General features: G+C 36.9%; 2 protein-coding genes across 4 annotated transcripts in view; one reads left to right on the plus strand and one right to left on the minus strand.

The window, feature by feature from the left end:
- LOC139953301 (ras-GEF domain-containing family member 1B-like) overlaps positions 1-13,988 on the minus strand; it is an 88,312-nt gene extending 74,324 nt beyond the window's left edge. Inside the window, exons 1-6 of one of the 3 annotated variants that reach the window (XM_071952785.1) lie at positions 13,916-13,988; positions 12,320-12,440; positions 10,218-10,288; positions 8,099-8,200; positions 6,119-6,153; positions 4,961-5,048 (exon numbers count right to left, since the gene is read on the minus strand). In XM_071952785.1, coding sequence (XP_071808886.1) covers positions 4,961-5,048; positions 6,119-6,153; positions 8,099-8,200; positions 10,218-10,288; positions 12,320-12,350 — 327 coding nt within the window. In that variant the 5' untranslated portion in view covers positions 12,351-12,440; positions 13,916-13,988. Of the gene's footprint in view, positions 1-2,799; positions 2,899-4,960; positions 5,049-6,118; positions 6,154-8,098; positions 8,201-10,217; positions 10,289-12,301; positions 12,441-13,915 lie in introns of those variants that run through there. The other 2 variants (XM_071952784.1, XM_071952788.1) reach the window with 2 other exon arrangements.
- Positions 13,989-15,065: 1,077 nt separating this feature from the next.
- On the plus strand, positions 15,066-22,725 carry LOC139953162 (core histone macro-H2A.1-like). Its single transcript, XM_071952590.1, has 8 exons — positions 15,066-15,343; positions 15,886-16,075; positions 16,686-16,851; positions 17,629-17,679; positions 18,200-18,290; positions 18,912-19,001; positions 19,360-19,534; positions 20,521-22,725. The coding sequence occupies exons 1-8, from the start codon at positions 15,172-15,174 to the stop codon at positions 20,690-20,692; spliced, it is 1,107 nt and encodes a 368-aa protein (XP_071808691.1). The 5' UTR covers positions 15,066-15,171; the 3' UTR covers positions 20,693-22,725.
- The last annotated feature ends 2,749 nt before the right edge of the window (positions 22,726-25,474 follow it).

The following is a 25,474-nucleotide window of genomic DNA, read 5'->3' on the forward strand; positions in this document are numbered from 1 at the left end:
CCTATACAAAAGTAATTATACACAATGAAACTAACCTGTGAATATTTTATTTCAAACGATGGTAGCAATTTTAAGATAAATCGCCAAAAATCTAGAATGTTTCACACAGGAAGAATATTCTGTGTTTGGTATACAATCTCAAAAACATTTCTCAAACTCAATTTTGTTTAAGTCCCTTTCGCCAAAACCACATTCCTAAGAAGGGAAGTGTTTCTCAAAATATTAGACCTGGTGTCGATTTCACAAAGAACTTAAGACTAGTCCTATGTAGTTTTCAAAACCGTGTGCTAGTCCTAAGTTAGGACGAGTAACTCGTCCTAACTTGAGATAAGACGAGTCTTAACTCTTTGTGAAACCCACCCCTGATCAACAGCTGCAGTGCTTCTTCGCAAGTAAGTTTTTATGGTAGTATTTTTTTAGTAATTGCAAAAGGGGTACACTGCTCTTAACCGCGATAGATCATTCCTTGCAAAGCCAAGAAGACAGCTCATAGGAAAACGTATCATTTAAACAATGAGCATTAGAAGCAACAGGTTCCTGGAGGTTGTCCAAGTTTCTTATAACATGAATTCCCATAAGATACACAACAGCCCTTCAGTGAAAACTTAGTCATTATCTGATGTCACCCAAATACTGTCTGTGCTTGAACAACAAACAGAAGGAGCAACAACCTTTTCAAAGATTGTCACCATGGTCCAGTGGTTAGACTGTAGGACTTGCAATCACAAGGTTGTGGATTCAAGAAATCATATTGAGCTAACCCCTGATTTCACGATGACTAGAGTAAAGGTTGTCAACTAGTAGCTGTATCATTGGTTTGCGGTAACACCATGTGTGTATCTACTTGCCAGGTAGAGTTTGTTCTTAGAGAACTGTCTTGCTTTATTCTACTGTAGATAATCGGAGGTTCGGGAGACTTCTCAGTTCTGAAAAGAACTGTCTTGCTTTTTAACTATTACAATATTTGTATGAGAGAGATTGGCTGTTGCCAGCTTGGTGTTTGTATCCCCTTGTAGGAGTTTGCCGAGTTCCCTTGACGGGAAGATCATCTTAACAGCAAACAACAAACAAAAACTGTCAGCAGAGAACAAGTTCGAGTGCGCACTTCGGTTAACTTATTGACTCAAATCCAGTAAATTAGGTTGACTACGACTATTTGGAACCAGCCTCAGGACTATGGTTTCTTCCCTAGTCCTGGTACAGCGTCTTTTCAGGGTAACCTGTGTAAAACGCAGAATGGTGGAAGGCGAAAAAGTCTTTTTAAAATATGGCGGACACAATGCTACAACACTGTAAAGTTGTGGTAAATTTGTGCGTATTGACCATAGAAATAGAACGTATGTTATTCAGTGAAGTGCGCATTTTAGGCGACTTGGCGTTTACACGTAAACCTAATGACCACCAACATGGTGAGCGTGGCATCAGTCGCTGCGTGTGACGCGCGCATATCACGTCCACCATACCTCAAAAAGGCTTATGGAAGTGTGAGTCCGGTGGTTGACTTCCAAACAATGTACATCACTGCGCAAGTGCAATGTAATACTAAAGTCAATCATGGGTCGACTAAATGTGTGCACTGGAAATTGCCGAGAGTTGATCAACTGAAAGTATGTCATGTCACGAGTCTATGGCACTAGAAGGAACTCCAGGAGGGAACGCCAGTCAGATGTACACTTCCTGACATCCCAGACTTTAGACACCTACATACAGGGAGTGAATCTTGTGACTCACTCGTCATGTTACCAGCTCATTATGAGCTACAATGTGCATTGACGTCTGGATGTCATCTTTCCCAGGGTCATAATATCATCTTATGAATATGTATACAGTTCCTTAGGGTATGTCGTCTTATGAATATGTATGGTTCCCAGGATCTTGATATGTCTCCTTATGAATATTTAAAGATTGCCAGGGTCTTGAAGTCATCTTATGAATATGTAGAGTTTCCCGGAGTGTTAAGATGTCATCTAATAAATATGTAGTTTCCCAATGGGCCTTCCAAGGTATGTCATCTTATGAATATGTACAGTGTCTTATAAATATGCGCAGTTTCCCAGGGTCTTGTGTCACCAAGCCAAGAAAGGGTCTAAAGTCACAACCACAAATCTTTGTATTAAGTATAACAGACTGCACAAAATTATTACAGACATTGAAACAGGTGCTTATCGGTACAATTAATACAATTACAGTTGGATATTTATAACAAAAAATATCAAATTAGTTTAATCTGGCTTATAACAAAGTTTGACAACAAAAAAAGTGAGGAAAAATGTTTCTTCTTCAGTGTATCAATCACATGATTTCTAAACAACATGCATATACTTTTAGCTACCCCTGCAAACAATCGAATGCATCCACAATCGAGTTATAAACAAACTACCAAAAAAAACTTTTCTTATTTTTATTTCTGGCCTCATAAGTGAATTTGATAAAATAAGCTTGAATTCTGGCTTCTTCCAAATCGAAATCTGAGCTTTTTATACGCGGCTCAATTTTTTTCTACCAGTGTGCTGAGTAATTCACGAGTACTTAATCAATACGATGCCTCTGATGCTGTGCATAATGGTCTACACATTGATAAAATATGTACATTTTGCGTTGGAAATAAAGAAGAAAGAATATAATTTGTTTTTACCCTTATACCTGTGAACTAAGCACAGTACACTCAGTACATTCCGAGTTCTGTGAAGAAAAAAAATCCACAGCCAATGTCCATTTTGAACTCGTTCACTATCAATATTAAACACACGTACAACAAAACCAAGCAGGAAAACCAAAACAGTTCAATTGCAAGCCTACCTTGGTAGAGTCTCCAGGGATTTTTCTTGATTTCTTTGGTCGTTTAACAAACATTAAAAAAATATATGCTGCCATCATGGTGCGATAGGAAAGTCAAACCCTCACTTCCCGGAATTGAACTTTCTTCAGGAAATTACAACCTTCTTGTTGCACACAGTTCGTAAGATGTAGATGTAAACACATATCATACTTAAAGAGCCAACAACGACACTGTTTCCCCCGAGTACCACGTCAATCATCAGTCACAGTGACTCAAAGATATGCAAAATAGTGAACTTTTATCTTTGTTTGGGTCAAACTATTGGCTGAGGACAATATGTTACCTCTTGGTAATAGCAGTGACTTTAAACATGCCCTTCACAATGGTGAACAAAAAAGCCATTTGATTGGTTATTTTCCTCCTGTCTGGTAGAGTCATATAAACACAATGCTGATTGGCTAAGAGCTGGCGCCTGGAGTGATTTGATTGGCAGGTGAGTCACTGCTAGACACTTGATTGGTCAGACCTTTGAGGACTGCTTCACATCCCCTGACAAAGCTAATCTACATATTCATGAGTCACTCCATGTGATATAGTCTCGTTTCACACTCCTTTTCCTGTCTGGTCCAGGTATTATTTTATTATATTAAGTGATAGAGAGCAAAGACGAAGTTACTTTGAAAGTACAAGTTGTTTTGTTTTTTAAAGCTTTTTTTCTTCTTCTAGTTATGCTTAAAGGCACTGTACACGTTTGGTAATTGTCAAAGACCAGTGTTCTCACTTGGTGTATCCAATCAGAACCATAACATAACAAGCCTGTGAAAATTTGGGCTCAATTGGTTTTCGAAGTTGCGAGAAGATGATGGAAAAAAAACACCCTTGTTGGACGAAATTGTGTGCTTTCAGATATGAACAAAAAAAACTTAGCTAGAAGTCTTTTAATATTTTAGTGAGAAATTACCTCTTTCTCAAAATCTATGCTACTTCAGAGGGAGTTGTTTATCACAATGTTCTATACTATCAACAGCTCTCCAATGCTCGTTACCAAGTAAATTTTTAAGTTAATATTTTGTTTGAGTAATTACCAACGTGTACCTTCCCTTTAAAGGGATTGTACATGTTTTGTTATTCAAACCTACGGTTTGTTCCAATTCTATATTACAAATTTGAATCTATGAAGCCTTTCTCAGGCATCTTTCTCTAGAAGCACTCAATTCTGTGCAACGGTTTCTTTTACTTTCACTATTTTCATGCAACTCTAATCGAGCCCAAATTTTCACAGATTGGGATACACCAAGTGAGGACACTGGTCTTTGACAATTACCAAAAGTATAGCCTTTAAAGGCAGTGGACACTATTGGTAATTTTTAAATATTAGTCTTCTCCCTTGGTGTATCTCAATATATGCATAAAATAACAAACCTGTTAAAATTTGAGATCAATTGATCACCGAAGTTGCGAGATAATAATGAAAGAAAAAACACCATTGTCACACGAAGTTGTGTGCGTTTAGACGGTTGATTTCGAGACCTCAAATTCTAAATCTGAGGTCTCAAAATCAAATTCGAGGAAAATTACTTCTTTCTCGAAAACTATGGCACTTCAGAGGGAGCCGATTCTCACAATGTTTTATACCACCAACCTCTCCCCATTACTCGTCACCAAGTAAGGTTTTATGCCTATAATTATTTTGAGTAATTACCAATAGTGTCCACTGCCTTTAAATGGTCTCGTCAATAATACAGTGCAAATCCCTCAAAGTGAACCCCTCAAAGGTCTTCATTTTGTGTATGATCTGATAACTTGAAAAAAAAACAATAGACCAACCCTAGGAGAGATAACCTTTTAGACTACAAAGTACTGTGGCATCTCTTGCGCACTGATGTTACAACAAAATACAAGGTATGTGATAGCATCACTGTCTGCTTGTTGATGTCATAACACTCCTTATAAGGATTCTGCCTTTTAACTGGTTGAGAGATGGTCACATGGTATTACCTTTCCTAGAAAGCCCCAGGAACACGACATGCTATGCCAGCTTGGTGTTTATATCCCCTTTCGGGAGTTAATAATAATGATGACAATAATAAACCCTGCTGGGTGTTCAAGGCGCAGAGTTAGACAAGTTCCCATGACGGGGAGTTTCATCTTAACAACTGAGACAATTTGTCTGATTCTTACCTTAAAGTATCGGTGATTACTTTTGAACATTCCCATCGCAGCCTCGTGGTATTGCTTCTTAAGCATGTCATGTTGAAACTGAAGACGACTGTTGATAAAAAATGAAGATATCAATTGTCATGAAAATAAACACTGTGGAATTTCTGTCAACTTAACTGTTGTTTTGTCTCCTTGTTTGATGACTTGTTTAGAAATATCAAAAATACTGGAACAGAGACCAGCGTTCGATGTTTTCAGGAAAAATAGCAGTTCTGGGGTTAAACTTTTATTAAATATTGCATATTTAGAATAGTTTAAGTTTTCTTTACAGTTTTTGCAATGAATTTGTGATTAGATACTAAGATTGAACAATTGCGATAATAGTATTAGCCACCATTTATAAAGCGCAAAAAGCAGCGGCATTGAAGCGCTGTTAAAAAACATTAAAAATCTTAAGCAACAAAAATAGACAATCTAAAAAATACCTAAAACTACATTAAAAGATGGGGGGTAAAGCCGTAAATCTTGTGCGTTGTGTATGCACTTTGTACAATAGAGTGCTTAATATACATCGATGTAAGGGTTAAAACAAATTATACTACTAATAATAACAAACCATTCTTATAAAGCGCATTACACACGGAGTCCCAATGCGCTGTACAAAGTCAAAAAAGAAAAACAAACAAAACTAGATAGACTTTAACAAATGAGTTCGAGAAGGCGTTTGAATAAATCCAGAGTTTGTGCCTTTATTCTTTACCCGATGCAAAATTAGCATCTACTACATTGTTGCAGTACCCGCTGCTTAACACAAATGATTTGAAATGCCTCTAGCCAACGAGCCAGCTGAGTTGGCAAAGGTGATAGACAAGCTCTAGCATTGAAGAGGGTTGTGGGTTCAACTTCCACCCGAGGAATTTTCCAGTGAGTTTTTTTTTTCACAGTGGGAAGATTTTTATAATGCCTGTTTTCAAGACTCAGGGGTGGATTTCACAAAGAGTTAGGACCAGTCTTATCTCGAGTTAGGACCAGCTACTCGTCCTAACTTAGGACTAACCATGCAATTTGTATATCTCCTAGGACTAGTCCTAGATTAGGACTAGTCCTAACTCTTTGTGAAATCGACCCCTGGGATTATAACTCTTTTTCTCATAATGGTACAATGCGTAAGTTACTTACCTAATAACTTCTTTCTGCCTTTCAAATTCTTTTTGCTGAAGAAAGTAAAACAAACAAACTGAAATCTTAGTGGGCTGTTTTTGCTTTCAATAACAAATTAAAGTATGGAGATGAAGGAGAGATACAGTTTTAAGAATAATTTTGATGCCTAGGTTTTCTGTTTTACAGACTCATTTTTTCCTCACTCTGTTTTGTTAGGCCCTTTTTTGGTTACTTTTATAGTGTTTTTTTTTCTGTGTATTTAAACTATATTATTTCTCACCTACTACCATAACAGCCTTTCTTGTTTTTTGGTTCATTGATTGTTTAGAATTTCTGGTCTATTCTGGAATTTGTTGACACTTGGCGGCTGTCAATTTTTTTTCACTTTTATGCTCTCCTATGAATCCCACTGTTTTGGAATGTATGTTTTTAAAGGCACTGTTCACGTTTTGTAAAAAACTTACTTGGTCAGGACCAAAGGAGAGCTAATGCTAGCATAAAACATTGTGAGAAATGACTCCCTCTGACGTAACATAGTTTTTTTGAGAAATAGGTTTAACTTCTCACAAAAATATTTGAATCAGAGAAAGACTTCAGGCCTGAAGCCTATCTCAGGCGTCTGAAAGCACACAAGTTTGTGTAACAAGGGTGTTTTTTTCTCGTTAATTTCCTTGCAACTTCAAAGACCAATTGAGCCCAAATTTTCACAGGTTTGTTGTTTTATGCAATGTTGGGATACACACCAAGTGAGAGTACTGGTCTTTGACAATTACCAAAGGTGTTCAGTGCCTTAGAGTGCTTAGAGACTTTTGAGCGCTTCGAGATTTTCTTTTGGAGGTGTTAGGCGCTTTAGAAATGCGGTTGTTATTATTATTATTATTATTATTTATTGTTTGTACACTTGTAAATAAATGCCCAAATAAACATTACAATGTGACAGTCTTAATCCTTTGATTTTGTAAACCCAACTACAGCGTCCAGTATGCATCTGACGGTAGATAAATAATATTAGTCATAAACAGCCGGAAGTATAACATGTTACAAAGTATCATCCCAACACAGGAAATGCTCAAGATGTTTCTAATAACGACGGTATGACTTTTGGAATTAACCCTGCCAGATGTTATTTACGGTTCCTGGATGCAATTACCCACTCACTGGAAAGAAAAACACAGAATGGAGCTTACTAGGGCCCAATTTCATAGAGCTGCTAAGCACAAAAATTTGCTCAGCATGAAATTTCTTCCTCGATAAAAACTGGATTACCAACCAAATTTCCAAGTGGTTTGCAGGTTTTAAAAGCAAACAACAGCTCAATACCAGTAACAAGCAATATGCAACAAATGGAAATTTGGTTGGTCATCCTGTTTTTATCAAGGAAGAAAATTTTTATGCTAAAAAGCAAATTTGTGTGCTCAGCAGCTCTATGAAATTTGGCCCTGAGCTTGCCAACATTAATTGCATCTTGCAATCAGGGAGGATTTTTTAGAATAAATTCAACATAACAGGGGGAAAGTTTCCAAAACCTATTTCCATTAAGATTTTGAACAACAGGAGGATTAGCATTACATTCAGCATTACGTTTGTAATGGCAAAGTTTCCATCATCAATTTTTTTCTTCAAATTTGTTAATCAGAACATGGACAGAGTTGTTCATTTTCAGGGAACTTTAATGGGAATTTTTTTTTCAGGTCAGATTTCCTCACGAATGACAGGCTAGAATGAGCCATTTGGTGGACGTTGTGTCTTGAGCGGAAGGCAAAGGGGTGCGCTCATGTGATGAGACAGGACTGACCCCCGTTAAAATTTGAGGATGCCGAACCAGAGGAAGAACTTTCGGCAGAATCAGGGATTTTTTTTTTTTTTTCGTTGACATAATTATTATCTGAATTTAATTTTCAATCCTTTCTTTTGACCCTCCCACCAACAATTAAAATAAAATAAAAATTAAAAAAATTAACATCAACAATTCTGAATGGCCCTATGGTAGCTACTCACTCTACTTTCAGGAGATCTTAGTGTACCGTTCTTCTTATTGTTCAGCTCCCTCTGTAATACATGAAGTCTTAAACCCTCTGCATCCAATAGCCGACTTGTCACCTAGTACCAACAAATAAACAAATAAACATGTGTAAACAAATAGATTCCAATCCTTAAAGGCAGTAGACACTATTGGTAATTGACAAAGACTAGCCTTCACAGTCGGTGTATCTCAACATATGCATCAAATAACGAACCTGCAAAAAATTTGAGCTCAATCGGTCATCGAACTTGCGAGATATTAATTAGGAAAAAAACACCCTTGTCACACAAAGTTGTGTGCATTTAGATGATTGATTTCGAGACCTCAAGTTCTAAATCTGAGGTCTCGAAATCAAATTCGTGGAAAACTACTTCTTTCTCGAAGACTTAGTCACTTCAGAGGGAGCTGTTTCTCACAATGTTTTACACCAGCAACCTCTCCCAATTACTCGTCACCAAGAAAGGTTTTATGCTAATAATTATTTTGAGTAATTACAAATAGTGTCCACTGCCTTTAAGCACAGCCAAAATCAGGGGGTATACATTTTTTCAGCCCAGTTTTCTGAACAACAATTTGAAAACCAATATTGTAGCAGCTTAAATGTAACTTGTATCAATAAACATTTGCTATGTCAATGAAGAACAATAGTTTGATGAATACAAAATCTGCAATGAGTTACTCAATACTTGGATGCTATCCATTTGGTCACGGTGTGTTTGTAACAAAAAGTGTTCCCATTTATATTGTGGTCATGCACTTGTATTCTAAAACATTTGATGTCCAAAAGCCAATTCCCAGTATACCATATTAAATGTCAAAATTGCACCGAGAAGGCTGTTGCCTAGCAACAATTATTAGACAGGAAATCAATATTCTTCAGAAATTCATGTCTGATAAATCCTGTAGCACTCAGGAATGTCATTAAATATTACTATTGTTTTGTAAAGGCATCCCAGCCTATAACCTTTGCTTTAATGGGCCATGCCTCCTATATAGCCCACCCTTAAAGGGCACAAATGAGCTTAATTTCTACTGGAGTATTTTAAGGGCACCAAGGCAATGACCAGGGGGCACCTTCATTGCCCCAAGTATTAGGCCTGATAGCTTTAAAGCCATTGGACAGTTTCGGTAAACAGTATTGTCTAAGTCCCACACTTCGAGTATCACAACTTATATATAAAATAACAAACCTGTGAAAATTTAGGCTCAATTGATCATCGGAGTCGGGAGAAAATAACAGGAAAATCCACCCTTATTTCCGCATGTTTCGCCATGTCATGACATGTGTTTACTATAATCCATAAATTCTCGATGTCGAGAATTGATAATTGTTTCAATGTTTTCTCAAAAAGTAAAGCATTTCATGGAATAACATTTCAAGAGAAGTCTTTTACTCTTACCTTCTGTTAACCCTGTAAGTTATTTGTAAATCTATGAACTTTTTTTTTTCTGTTCCGAAGGTGTATAATGGCTTTAACAGAAAATATAACCTTCAAATGTTGAGACTTCATCAGAGAGTTTGTTCAATGTAACAACAGTAACAATGTTTTATACTACCAACAGCTCTCCATTGCTTGAAACCAAGTCAGTTTTTAAATAACATCAATTATTTTCAGTAATTACCAATAGTGTCCAGTGCCTTTAAGATTCTGGGCAAGAGTAAAATATCAAATCCAGTCTGGTAAACAATTCTACAAGCCCTGAGATCATTTACCCCAAGTTTGAACCCTGCCTCACAATATAGGTCCTTGTTATTTGATAATAATCAATAGAATTTAATGATATTGATCAGACTCAAAGTTCACATTTGAGATTTTTCTTTTTCTAAAGATATCACACATTGAGGTGTTACTGTTAGATTGAAAAACTTGTTTGGTCTTTATTAGCCCGAATGCTGATGTTAAAACACTGGCCTCGAGCCTGCGGCCCAGTGTAAATTTTGAGCCCTGTAAACTCTCCAGTGTAAATTTCGAGCCCTGTAAACTCTGCATTATGAACAATTTTGTAGGACAGTAACTTTATCAACTTTGAAAACATGATTCAATTTACAGATTTGAGTAATGAATCTATAAGAAGTCAATTGTTATAAAATACCTCAAGTTGGACTCCAAAGATGTCAGTTTCCTTTTTGACTGGTGTACTTGGTTGCTTTTGGGTCATTATCTCTGCAATGGAGCACAAAAGAAAATAATATACAGTTAGTTATTTCAGCATTTATGAAGGTGAAGACCACCTCCAAGGGTTCTTCCAAAATTGTACGACATACTGGACCCAAGTTGAAACCCTGAATGGAAACAAAGTCCTCAGGAGACTTTCTACTTGATGTTAACTTGATTTAAAAAGCCTGACTATTCTATGTAATCGTAGTCGAAGGCAAGGACCGCTCATCCACTACCATGCCAGTTTCAAACGGCCAATTAAGACTTGGTCGCCATTCTTTTAATCCCTCATTCAGTGTCATTAGACCAGTTTTCCCGAGTACAGGGACGGTACTTACGTCAAACCATGTATTGTATTAAACAGTTAACAGGAAATTAAAACCAATTACCAAATATGCCAGCCTATTTGTGTTAATTACATTGTAGGCCTACATTTACACAGTGTAAATTAAAAAACCAAACATATATACCTTGGTGCAAGCAGCCCTTGGTCTAGAGTGCACAACCGCTGAGTAACTATCAAACGTACTGAATTTCTACTTCAAAACTATTAGTGAAATGAAGTCACAAACCATTGAAAGTAACAGCATATAAAATACTTCCCTCAATTTGAGACAGATTGCCCCACATTCTACTCATAATCTCAAGTACTTGGTATTGAACACCGTCTGGTGTGCAGGCATGAACATGCGTAAAACAACTACAGGGAGGTCATAAAAGGTCACGCTACCTGGTGATTCCTGAGTCATTTACCTACAGTGTTACTAATTGAGGCACTATGGAAGTCACCCATGCACCCACTTTGCACCCCTGTGCTGATTAAAGGGGCATGTCGTTACCGAAAAGGTCACAAAACTTACCCAATGTTCACAGATTATTATTATTTTTTTTTCACAATTTAAAAACAGCAGATAAGGTTGTGTCTAGCATTTTGATTGTGTAAACAGTCTATTTGGATTTTGTATTTAGTGTATTTTTCAAAATATATTTTTCATATTGTCTTTCATGTTCGAGTCATTTTAGAGATATTTTGTTTACTTTGATGCGCATCAGAGTCAAAGGCTTTCAAGACAGTTATTCAGCTTACTTTATGAATTACAGGCCTAGGCATAGTGGACTAATTATTGTCTTGGGCTTGGTGCCCCTTCAAAAGTTTTTAAAGACTTTTATATTTTTCATTTGAAGGGCCCTTTGCAAAAATGAAAATGGCCTTGCCCTCTTAAAGCCATTGGACCCTTTCGGTACAGGAAAAAAAAAACAAGTTCACAGATTTACAAATAACTCACAGGGTTTACAGAAGGTAGTAGTGAAATACTTCTCTTGAAATATGATTCAATGAAATGCTTTACTTTTTGAGAAAACAGTAAAACAATATCAATTCTCGTTAACGAGAATTACGGATTTATTTTAAACAAATGTCATGACACGGCGAAACGCGCGGATACAAGGGTGGGTTTTCCTGTTATTTTCTCCCGACTCTGATGACCGATTAAGCCCAAATTTTCACAGGTTTGTTATTTGATATAGAAGTTTTGATACACGAAGTGTGGGCCTTGGACAATACTGTTTACCGAAAGGGTCCAATGGCTTTAAAGTTGAAACTCCACGCCTGATGTGTCATTGGCTAATTGTCTTATTTGTATTGTTCTTCTTGTATTTTGTATTGTTTTTTAAAGACAGTGGACACTATTAATAATTGTCAAAGCCCAGTCTTCTCGCGTGCTGTATCTAATATGCATGAAATAACAAACCTGTGAAAATTTGAGCTCAATTGGTCATCGAAGTTGTGAGATAATAATAAAAGAAGAAACACCCTATCAACCTCTCCCCATTACTCCTTATCAAGTAAGGTTTCCTGCTGATAATTTTTTTGAGTAATTATCAATAGTATCCACTGCCTTTAAGTTGGCCTATCAAATAAATGATAATAATAGAAACTTGTATCCCAGATGTCCTGCTGCAAATGTAAAAGACAAAATATTTCAATGTTCCTTTAGTAACTTAAGATAATTTACTGACCCTTGAACTCTGTTTCACCTTCTTCATTATGATCGTCTTTGCAGGCCATTCTATTTCCATGGTAACACAGCAGATGGCCGACTGCTTCAGTAGTCGTAGCTTACACCTCTTGCTGTTGTTTTATGGAGAATTCTCGACACTAAAAGTAAAAAAAAAAAACACGTTTACAAAATTTTAAGTAACTTAAAAATAAAATTATTTGCAGTTTTTGACAAACACTTTGTCACATTTTATAATAAAGACATTTGGAAATTTCATAATGGATAAATGAACTTTGTTCTTTTTATTCATTTGAAACGATAACTTGTTTTCTATTTTGTAGTAAAAAATCAACTCTAGCTTTGAAATTGAAGACCACAATGTGTATTGAAGAATGGAAGAAAAATAAATGTCAAAAAAAAACGTTAATTTGTTAAATATAAAAAATATTTTAATATTCCAGTCAGACCAACTGGTTCTGTCTATGAGTGCCATTTATCCTGAGACACTGGGATCCTTACAGACGGCTAATTTGAGACAATCTCCAAAAAGAACCTGTTAGACATTCACCCTTTACACTGTTTGACAAATTATTCATGTGCTATCATGATCCTGTAGCATGCATTGCAGTTAGTTGCCTCCAAGTTACAACTTGCCTTGTGTGTCAAGGCCCTAACATTCACGTCTTATTGTCTGTAAGTTTACAAATTGAAGTTGGAATTCATGTCGAAGAACAGATGGTTGCATTATATCATACAGACAATACAAAGATTATCAACCAATTTAAAATTAATGGGATTGCCTTATCTTTCTATTGAAATTTTCCCACGGTTGTAGGGTGTGTTTGTGTTTGTCTTAAAAAAATATATAACACTGAATTCCTCAGGCTTCAAATCTATTTGCTGGCACCTCCATGCTGGCACGGAACATGCGCAATGACCGTTTTTTTTTTTTTTTGGGGGGGGGGGGGGACGACGGGGACTTAGCTGAGTAAAGTACAACGGTTTCATTTGATATGAAATAATCATGGTATCTAATAGGCCTATACCTCAATGATTGAGATATCCCTTTTAAAAAATTAGTGTTAAAAGTGGTGGCACCATGCGGAAAGTTATCCATAAATAAAATTGAACCCAGGTAAAAATATTTACAAACACTATTATATTAAAATTGTATTATTTATTGGCATTGTTGTAATTACTATGATATATTTTGATGTGAATTGATAGATGTTGACATGAAATAAATGTATCTGAAATGAAAAAAAAAAGAATTGAGTTATATTTTAATTGATTGAACAGTGAAAATTTATAACATAAAACATCCACAACGTCAGCAGTGCACTGCTTGCAATGCAAGTAAGTGCATGCACCGGGTGGAGACCGGCTGGCCGCGTCCTACACAACCATGACACCCGCCCCCACACGGACCGCGGATTCCCCAACCACACACCACAACAACACGATTCCCACCATACCACGGCAATAGCGAAACATTCACAACAAATATTTTTGTCTAACTCTAACTCGTTTATTATTCCGTTTAATAAAACCTGAGATAAAAAAGTGATACTAGTCATTCGTGATGTGCATGGGACCTGAAGAAAGACTGAAATGCATGCATATATCCACTCACCTTTATGACACATTGGATGACAGTTGGGACCAACGTCAAGAAAGACAAGTTACAGCTTGAAGTTGAATACAAGAAATCAATAGAAATGGCAAGCTGAATGCCGGTTTTGTATACGAACTAAACCCAGTCTCTCTCTACGTGATTACAATCTGTTTAAATACCGCTTGGAGAGGGTACCAATCTGTCATATCGTGACGCTTGCTTTTGTGGGCGGGTCGAACCCTGGAATCAAGTATGGAGAGCCGTAAGAACAGACATATTTCAAAAATCAGACGCAAGAAACAAAATTTAAAAAAGTTGGGGGCCCTGCACAATGAACAACACTTCATTTCGTTTTTTTCTTCCTCACTACTTGGAATTAACAAAAAGCAAGGAAAGTTAAAACAAAACCCACAATCACCTATATATTTCAACTGCTTCTGAGATTTAAAAGAAGATGTACAAGAAACACCCAACCTAAATGGCATCCCCCCTCCCCCCAAAAAAGAAAAAAAACCAAAACCCCCAAACATTGTCCCCACACTTGCAGGGTTAGTATAAATTGCCAAAGACCAATTGTGCCCTTGTTCTACCAAACAAGTTCATAAAATAACAATTCTGTAAATGTTTTAAGCTCAATTAAGTCATCAGGGTCACACAAACAAATAGTGGTTTAAAATATGTTTTCACTGTTCAAATACTAGGCCCAATTTCACAGACCTGCAAAAACTATAAGCATAACATAATTACGATAGGTTACCGGCCAAACTATCATGTCAGGTGTGCAATTTGTGACTGGTACCTCTGCTTATTTCTGCTTAGCAGACAATCATAAAGCGATTGGCCCCATGTGGCTTTTGGACCAACGAGACGATTTGAAAAGTTGTATAAACTCTGCTAGAAAAACTTTAGCACAAATACAAGGAAACAGTGGACCATTTTTATCCTATTTAGTTTTTGTGCAAATCTGTGAAAATTATATTTTCAACTATTACCAGGCCTCTATCATTTAGCTTTTAAAATTATTATTTCAGTGAACCTCTAGACATTATTTTGAAGTGCAATAATTTACGGTCGAACAGGCGCGCTATACAATTAAAGGGAACATGTTTGTGCATGTATGGTACACAATGCATTGCTGTTTACTATTTATATCATTTTACGAGAAAGAAATAGACTGTCATCGTATAAAAGGAACCTCATTTTGATTTGCCATTTCCTCCTATAGACACACGACTTCTTGCAAATTTCACGTTTAGAAATCCAACTTCATCACTATGTCAGGTCGAGGAGGTAAAAAGAGGGGTAAATCGCTGTCCAGATCGGCCAGGGCTGGGGTGCTTTTTCCGGTGGGTCGGATGTGTCGCTACCTCCGTATCGGCACCCACCATCAGCGCATTGGAGCCGGTGCACCCGTTTACTTGGCAGCTGTGATTGAGTATTTAACCGGTAGGTGCAATTTATATTTCCTGAACCTAGCCTCAAATCTCAATAGTTGTTGTCGATATTAATGTTCACATTATTCTGAACTGAGCCTCAGTTGTAATGTTCCCCATTGCTTTTGTTTGGCATTATTCTGAAATACTTGTTAATTTTTTAATGTTTTATAAATATAATAACAATATAAATGAATATAAAATTTGATGGAACCTTAAAATGTTATAAACAAAATTGAGGGACACAATAAAATAGTTATTTATCAGTAGTTGCAATAACGTAACCCTCCTGCCGACGGCGTAGCCGACGGCTACGCCGTCGGCAGGAGGGTTACGTTATCGCAACTAATTTATCAGAACGTTTTCAATATCCCTGCCACCACTTTTTCATTGATAAGTTATGAAATTAGTAGTGGTGTCAAGTAATATAAACCACAAGGGGAACGGACTATGTAATTGTAAGTTAAACAAGTTGGAAGGATACAAAAATGTTTCCAAATTATGAATCATGACGGTTCACTATCGTGTTGTGTTTGTATTTTTTCCTTGGTTCAGCTGAAATATTGGAGCTTGCCGGTAACGCTGCACGAGACAACAAAAGGGGTCGCGTCACTCCTCGACACATTCTCCTTGCTATTGCCAACGATGAGGAACTACACCAACTCCTACGTCATGTGACCATTGCTAGCGGTGGGGTACTTCCAAAGATACACCCCGAGTTGCTCGCCAAGAAGAGAGGACCAAAGTAAGGCTGATTACGAAAATATTAAATGAAGTTGGATAAACTTCAAAATTGTACGTTTGAACTAGTCTCAAACTTCATTTGAGGAAAAGAAAACAAAATACAAATAAATAGTTTTCAAACCTGCACTAGTCTCAAACTATTTTCAGAGAAGTAGAAAAAAAAATACTACTAAATAGATGTCATACTGGACATCTCAACATAGAGAAGTCGAAAACAAAATACCGTCTAAATAGTGCACAAACCTGAACTGGTCTCAAACTAGTTTAAAACTAAACCAGAGAAGTGTAAACAAAATACTTTTTAATTAGCACCAGCCTAAACAGTCATCTCGCGCTCTCGCTAATCATTGAAATAGAAAAAAAATACCAAGTCAAATCCTAGCAAGTCTCAAACTATATTATAGAAGTAGAAACAAAATACCTTCTTCACCTTTAAAACAAGTTCAAAAACTGTCAAAGTTGCGGAAACAAATCCAATGTAATAATAATAATAATAACATAAAATTTATAAGGCGCACAGTATCTGGAATGGTATTCAAAGGCGCCGGATGCTAGCAAGAAATGGTATCCTTTTCTTGATTCATCAAGTTTCAAATGACTTTATTGGACAGGTCTAAGATGTTCTATGATTCCCAACCATCTCCTACACCAGTCAAGAGGCCTGTCGTCAAGACAGCCGCGCAAAAGAAAGATACCCCCTCGACCTCAAAGAAAGGAGCTACGAAGAATACACCCAAGAAGGTTGTTGGTAAAACTCAAGCAAAGACCAAAGGAAAGGTAAGACAGCTATTATTTCCGAGGCCTGTTTTACCATTTTATGTGGGGGGGGTGGGGAGGGGCTACTGGCCCTGAAATACTTCTGTTCAAAATCCTTTCACGTTGGCGATTGGATAGGCCTATAGAGGGGGATTGGGAATTGTCACATACACTTTGAATTTAAAGGGGTACATAGTTTTAAAATCTCTCAAAATTTGCTGTTCGCTATTGCTCCTTATTTCATGCCTGAGACCATCTCAGCTCCCTTGGGAGTTTAATAATGGGTGCGTTCGATGAACTTCCCTGGGTTGATCCCGCAGTGCTCACTCGGGTGAGCCCCTGACAAGAGCTAATCGAACGATCACTCACCCTCTCATGGTGACGTCATGCACCTCGGGCCAGCCCCAAGTGACCCACTCCACAAGCAGGGCACTGGGGGCTGACTCGGGTGAGCCCCTGGAATGACGTCAAAGCTATTCGAACGTACCGAGGTCGACCCAGGGAAGCTAATCGAATGCACCCACAGCCTGTGCTGCCAAATATGTAGCGCACCAAGCTAATTAATCACAAGAACAGAATCTGCCACCACAGGTACCCATTGACCCCTGGATGAAGAGAAGCTACTATAGTAAAGTTTCTTGCTCAAGGACACAAGTGTCATGACCAGGATTCGAACCAACCCCCTCTGATGACTCAGCAACCACAACTTGATTCTGATGCTCTAAACCGGTTGGCCACAATATTCAACATTATTTGGTAATTCTTTGATTATGAAATATTTTGTTTCTGTGCATACAGGGCTCAGGGAAGTCTGTACTTTCAGAGAAGAGACTTTTTCTAGGACAAAAGGTTAGTCGATAACTTCCTGTTTTGCCAGTGTAATTCCTTTACTTAAAGGTTGGGTCGTAGGTTTTTTTTTTTTTTGCAACTTAATGCTGATTTACACGCAAAATTATAAACATGTAGTAAAAGTCACTGTGAGAGTTTCAGATGAATGTCTATTTGCTAAAGACAGCAAAAAAACTTGTGGTATTTTCACAAATGCGTCTGAGGATAGTTAACCCACAGGTGCAAGTACATTATTATGGTCATTAATTTTTTATGAATTGGTCGTCCCTTTAACAATAATGTTAACTGCAATCCCACATTCATATTTTCATTGTGTATCCGTTCAAGCACTACTAGGTCATTTCCAATCGTATAGTATAGGATAAGGATGAGGATCAATTTTACTTGCAACCACATACGGTTGTATTCGTTAAAAAAAAAAAAATACATTAAAAGTTACAAAATACATCACACAAATATTAAACAATTTGATTTATGACACCACTGACAGTATATTTGTTTGTCAAAAATTCTAATATAGTTGACAGTGGTGCAGTCCAACATTGCTGAAATAGTTGCTGATGCGGTAGTCCATCCGACCAACTCAAGCTTTTATTTAGGTGGTGAAGTAGGTATGTATGGCATGTTGTGGTCGAGTGCACTGGACTCAAGCTTCGGGCCCAACTTCATAAAGCTGTTAAGCAGAAAATTCTGCTGAGCAAATTTTTTGGAAAAGAAACAAGTGAATTTTTTTTAAAGGTAGTGGACACTATTGGTAATTCACAGTTGGTGTATCTTCACAGTTGGTGTATCTTAACATATGCATAAAATAACAAGCCTTTTGAGCTCAATCGGTCATTGAACTTGCGAAAAAAAACACCCCTGTCACACGAAGTTGTATGCGTTTAGATGGTTGATTTTGAGACCTCAAGTTTTAAATCTGAGGTCTTGAAATCAAATTCGTGGTAAATTACTTCTTACTCGAAAACTGTGGCACTTCAGAGGGAGCCGTTTCTCACAATGTTTTATACCATCAACCTCTCTCCGTTACTCGTCACCAAGACAGGTTTATTGCTAATAATAACTATTTTGAGTAATTACCAATAGTGTCCACTGCCTTTAAATAATTACTGTAATGCATCAGTAATCAGTACTGCCAACGGATTGGTCTTGTTTTTTTTTTTACTGTGTCTTGGTAATGCTAAGATGTGCATCATGCCTAAAGAATTGTTATCGCTGTTATTTCTTATCAGGATCTGCTTTAGACAGTGCAGGAGGCAAAGAGTTTAGAGATGAAATCAACAAACTGAAGGCTGCCCAAGGAAACCTTGAAGTTGCTGGAGGTATGTCTTAGAAGTGCCAAGGTTGCACCCTTTTTTTTCTAGTGAGGCACCTTTAGTAAATAAAAACTGTAGTTTCATCACTTTTGTTATACCTTTCTTTTTATAAGTATAAGATAATTTGACTCGAGTTTTAAAACAAATACATTGTCTGTGTGTAAATGGAAAAATACTTTTTAAAACAAAGTGTCACATTTCGGGGTGGGGCCATATCCCTCCCTTAGTTATGCCACCGGTGCCTTGGTCATTTTCCAGTGGCCATTTAAGTCTTTTTTTAAAAACCTTGACTGATTTGTTGTTGTTTTTTTTTGTTTCCATGGATAATTTCTTATACATTTTACACTTTTGTGTATTTTTGTAGCTGCCATGTGTCAGGGTCATAACTTTCCAGCGAAGTATGTCATCAGTTGCCACAGCCCGTCTTGGGGTGGCTCTAACGCTGTTTCCAATCTTGAAAAGTGTGTGAAGAATTGCTTAGTTCTCGCTGATGAGAAAAATCTGACTTCAATTGCTCTGCCATCTATTGGGAGCGGAGGGTGAGTTCAAATAATTTTTTTAAAACATAATAACTCAAAGAGGTGATAAATTTAGATGAAGACAGTGAAGAGTAAAGCTATTGTAACGGCGAAGCCGATCAGCCGGCAGAGGGTCCTAGCATAACTCCGATGCTGATCTTTCGCTGCTGGTCGCCCCCTGCTGGGCGATTGGGTAACCAAACAGCCAGGGATGCATCTCCTAGTACGCTCAATTATTAAAAAAGTTTGCAGCTGCATCCTGTAAATAAAAGTTCTCAACACTAACAGCGTACAGAAAACACAAGAAATGTCACCTAGTCTTAATCAAAACTATGTGAACCGGTAAAGCTAAGCCTACATAACAAAGGGATATAAACACCAAGCTTGCAACAGCCAATCTCTCTCATACAAACAGTGGTTTAACATCTATGATTATGAACTGCACAAATCAAGAAGTTGTGCTTCAGTAACTAGACGACAATACTCATTCTAGTCATTGTGAAATGACCGATTATGCAACAGCTTGGCCGGATACGAAACTACAACCTTGTAACTGCAAATCCTGCAGTATAACCTGTGTACAACGGTGCAGGCCTGGGCCAAATTTCATAGAGCTGCTAAGCACAAAAATTTGCTAAGCATGACATTTTCTTCCTTGATAAAAACAGGATTACCAACCAAATTTCCACTTGATTTTCAGGATAAGCAAACAACACCTGAATACCAGTACCAAGCAATATGCCACAAAAGGAAATTTGGTTGGTAATCCTGTTTTTATCATGCTAAGCAAATTTGTTTGCTTAGCAGCTCTATGAAATTGGGCCCTGATGGGAGGCATCTAAGGCCATTGCCTCCATGCCCCTTAGTCATTGCCTTAGTGCCCTTGAAATGCTCATCGGGTGGCCTTTACCGAGGAGAAAATGCCTCGATGCCCCTTGTCCTTTTCAAAAACAAAGCAAACAGGCCTGCAATGACCTAACATGAACATGAACTTGTTTTTCTTCCAGAAACGGTTTCCCGAAGCAGACAGCGGCCGAGACTATTCTGCAGACAATTAGTAAGTACTTTGTGACCGTGATGTCCTCGTCACTCAAGCAAGTGTTCTTTGTGCTTTACGATCAAGATAGTATCGACGTCTATACAAGAGAATTATCTCGACTAGAGGTCGATCAAAATTAAGATTTTACAATTTTATTGATCCTATAGACTGTTGCAAAGATTTGTACTCTTATCAGATTTCTATTACAATAACCTTAAAAAAAACTAATTATTGCTTTTTTATTATTATAACCTTAACTTTAAAAGGAACAGTCACTTCGCCAATAGGATTTTGTTCCAAAATTTAACTATCTTGATTTTTAGCATATAGCATTTTATTTTAAGTCACCATAAATTTTCACAATTATTTTGACATTTATATTTATGCAAATGGTATAAATATTCAAATGAACAGTTAGCCTATAAGGCAGAATGTATCTTTCATAGTTTTGATAAAGACGGAAGATTTAAAAAAAAAAATAAGTTAAAAACTTAAACTCATGTAATCATATTCAAGTATGAATTGAGATGATATTTTTAGGACATGTTATTATAGAGGAATGATTCGAGTCCAACATTTGGCAACAGTCTTTAGAATTCGGAGCCTCAAATGGTTAAATTGAGGAGTTTTGGCTGTAGGTAGTTTTTAAAATTTGTTTTCGTTCACCGATATCTGCTATATTTGCTGTCATTATATATAGTGCACTGCTTATAATTCAAGTGTACATTTACTTTGTATCTGTCTTTATGGGAAAGCATACAGAAAGCATTTCAACTTACAAAACAAATACCCGTTAGAATAAACACAAAGCCGGTTTGATGTGACACAAGGTTCTGTCTCCCTGCTGTCGATTTCACAAAACGCTAAGATTAATCTTATCTCGTCCTAACTTAGGATTAATCTTAAGGTTTACATGCTACAGTGCAGGGCTGGGACTCGTCCTAAGTCTTAAGATTAATCCTAAGTTAGGATGAGTTACTCGTCCTAACTTAGGATTAATCTTACGGTTTACATGCTACAGTGCAGGGCTGGGACTCGTCCTATGTCTTAAGATTAATCCTAAGTTAGGAAGAGTTTTGTGAAATCAACGGCTGGAGATTTTATCCCCCAAATGTCGAACTGCGCACAAACTTCCTCTGATAGTGTCCTTTGTGAATCTGCCACCTCTAGCCAATGTTCATATTCCATCAGGGGGACACCGGCATTAGCTTTGTACTTTTAATTTGGGGACTAGTTGAGTTTCTATTTCTCACAAATCAAATTATCATCTAAAATTTACCGGTGAACATTTGATAACGGCATTACGAAAGTTTCCATACTGGGAATTTTTTACTGAAACTCCAGTCTTCATCAGCAGTGTGAACGGGATGAAGCATTAAGCATTTACCATGGCATTTTATCAAAACACTGAACAGTTACTTTTTCATGAAAAGTTATTAACTGTTTTGATGATTGAAGAAATGACAATGTGGCATTATATTAAGTCACAATACTAGAGTAAAATTGGAAATGGTTTAGCATTGACAATTCTGAATGGCTCCGAAGTCCTCAAATAATGGTTAATGGGTATCTTGGAAAAAGACAGTATATAAACGTTGTGCAAGTTGTAAAAGAAGAGGTTGTAGAATGCTGTGGAATGGCGTCATTTGTGAATGTTGTTATAAATACATCACTCTGTATTGATGTTCGTTATGGTGGAATGATTGTTGGTGAAGACTATTTAGTTGGTAGATAGTGTAAGGATATAAAATTATGTTTTGTAATTTAAAAATTTGTCAAATTTTACAGAAACTTAAAAAGTTTCTACCTAATTAACCTGTCCTTTAAAAATAAATTTGTATTTTTTCACAAAGGATAATTATATTATCTGGTAATTTAATGATAATAAGTTTTTTTGAGTATTAATCAATTTTTTTTACCGAATTTATTTTATCAAAGAAACAAATGTTCTAGATTCCCTTTTAGTTAATTAAAGTGGAATTAATTATCAACATAGTTCTTTTTTTAACATAATGTTAAAAAAAGTTACAAATTAAAGTTACAATTGTATGCAATTTAAAAGTTAAACAAACTATTCGCCTAAAAACTGGGTTTTTATTTTTACCCTGTTTTGGTAGTTTTTACCTTGAATGTTGTCCATAGTAAACCAACGACCCCCCCCCCCAAAAAAAAATGGGGTGAAACGACCGAAAAAAGTATGTTTATTTGTAAGGCTTTTGAAGCATTTGTATCCCCACATATTTTTGTAAATAAGAAGAAAACTTTTTCAATGGTGTGGAAAGTTAAAGATATAAGAAGTATATTGTATTATCGCAGACTGTTTTATTATTAAAGGAGTTAGTTTAGTGGCATGATACTGAAGACTTGGGCTTCATTTAGTCTGGTTACGTTAGTTTATTTCTTCTTAAGTGGGTCTCTTAGAGGTAGGGTCCTAGATGGGTAAACAAAAATATTGACAGTAAAAGCTTATTAATTTGGTAAGAAGCATTGCAGCTGTTGATATAAACTAACTGTAGTTTCCCTGCGGATAAGACGCGTCTTGTCTGACTTTCAAATATTAAAAACAAAAATCAATGCATCTGATATTCAAATATTAAAAACAAAAATCAATGCGTCTTATCTTCCGATGCGCCTTATCTGTAAAATGGAAACATTTTCACCGAAAGGCATTTTAATCTCAGAAATGATTCACGCATCGTTTAGTAGGTTTCCTAAGGGTGTCCATTCGCGAATGCTGCGGCCAGAGGCAGTTGGTAACTGCTGTCGCCCTGCTAGACATGGATGGATTTGGCGTTCTTAAAAAATGTCTTTATGCTGTTTTTCTGAAACACACTTTTCAGCTAAAACTTACACAAGTGACTGTTATGTTGCCTGTAAATCAGCACGTTTACAAAAAAAGCAATCTGTGACCCTGCCTTTAAGTTTTCTCTTTTAGATGTTTCAAATTGGAATTATTCTTATTCTTTACAGGGTTTCGTTGCTGAAATGTGATTATGAAATACTTTTACATTTTTTAGTTGGTGATGTAAAGGTGCACAACTCTGCACGGTTTTGTTTTGTCGCTTATGTTGCACTTTAATTAGATAGACAGCTTACAAATTATAACGATTTTTTTGTCCAGATTTGGTGTCCGGATGTTTTTCTCTTTTAATGTCGTTTTGATAGTGTGTTCTTAATTAAACTCTAAATAAGTTGTGTTTTCACTTAAAGGGAAGGTAGACGTTTGGTAATTACTCAAAACAAATAATTATTAACTTAAAAACTGACTTGGTAACGAGCATTGGAGAGCTGTTGATAGTATAAAACATTGTGGGAAACGACTCCCTCTGAAGTAACGTTGTTTTTGTGAAAGAAAGTTCTCACTCAAATATTTGAACTAAATTCGAGACCTCAGCAGCTGTGAGGTCTCGAATTCAAGGCGTCTGAAAGCACACAACTGCGAGGGTGTTTTTCTTCCATTATTATCTCGCAACATCGACGACCAATTGAGTCCAAATTTCCACAGGTTTGTTATTTTACACCAAGTGAGAACACTGGTCTTTGACAATTACCAAAGGGGTCTTTAACAATTACCAAAGGTGTCCAATGCCTCGTTATACGCAGCTGTTATAACTGTACGGTGTTTCAAAGTTTGCCCAAAACTATTTCTGGAGCTGATGGAAACTGTTATACCCATCCAAACCCTAGCCTTTTGTCTTGGCTTTTGTTTCTTGTAAGGATGCACCCAAATATTAGTAACAATAAGACGGGGGGTGGGGTGGGGGTAAACCGGGAGGAGCGGGTTACGATTATCGCAACTACACCCGAATAATGTCCACACCCATAAATGGGGAGAAAAGTGTCTGCCTCATTAATATTAATTTTCAAGGCCTTCAAATATTCTAATAATTTTTATAACATTTTTGAGCGCCCAATAAAAGGGACACAGTGTAAATTGTGACATGGGCCGTTGTTGACTTCCAACTTGAAGTATTTCGGATGACGTTTGGATAACTTTCCGTATGGCGCCACCACTTTTTCACTCATTTTTACAAAAAGGGATATATCAATCAGGTAAATTAGAGGCAAAATGTCTGTATCCGGCCACCAGTCTTTTTTATTCATTACAAATTTAAAAGGTATTTTGTTTAAAGACCCTGGACACTATTGGTAATTGTCAAAGACCAGTCTTCTCACTTGGTGTATCTCAACATATGCATAAAATAAAAAACCTGTGAAAGTTTGAGCTCAATTGGTCGTCGAAGTTGCGAGATAATAATGAAGAAAAAAACCTTGTCATACGAAGTTGTGTGCTTTCAGATGCTTGATTTCGAGACCTCAAATTCTAAATCTGAGGTCTCGAAATCAAATTCGCGGACTCGAAAACTACGTCACTTCGGAGGGAGATGTTTCTCACAATATTTTATACTATCAACCTCTCCCTATTACTCGTAATCAAGAAAGGTTTTATGATAATAATTATTTTGAGTAATTACCAATAGTGTCCACTGCCTTTAATCGAAATGATAGATATTGCTTTGGTAACAAAGAGTAAGACATTGGTAGTTGGATTCGGACATTTTGCCAAAACACTTACCGTCAGGTTTCAATCCATATTTAAGTTTTATACGTCAGGTAGTTGTAGCTATAACATCCATTCCGTCTAATCCAAAGTGTTGTCTGTCCAGTTCAACCTATTGGTTACTTGAAGTTTGATGCATGCCCTGTACGACTGAAGAGTCGACAGAAAGTCCACCAAAACAAGGACACGGAGAGACATTTTCAACATGGTACTACACACATTGCACCCACTACTTATCTGAAGTGGTCACTTCGGGAATTCTTTAGCTTTTTTTGTGAGTCGTGAATGCCGTCAAAAGCTTTTGTTTTGAGACTGAATGTTTTTTGTTCAGTTTGTGTACTCCACCATATAACGTCACTCC

The sequence above is a fragment of the Asterias amurensis genome, chromosome 21, assembly GCF_032118995.1.
Source record: "Asterias amurensis chromosome 21, ASM3211899v1".
Lineage (NCBI taxonomy): Eukaryota > Metazoa > Echinodermata > Asteroidea > Forcipulatida > Asteriidae > Asterias > Asterias amurensis.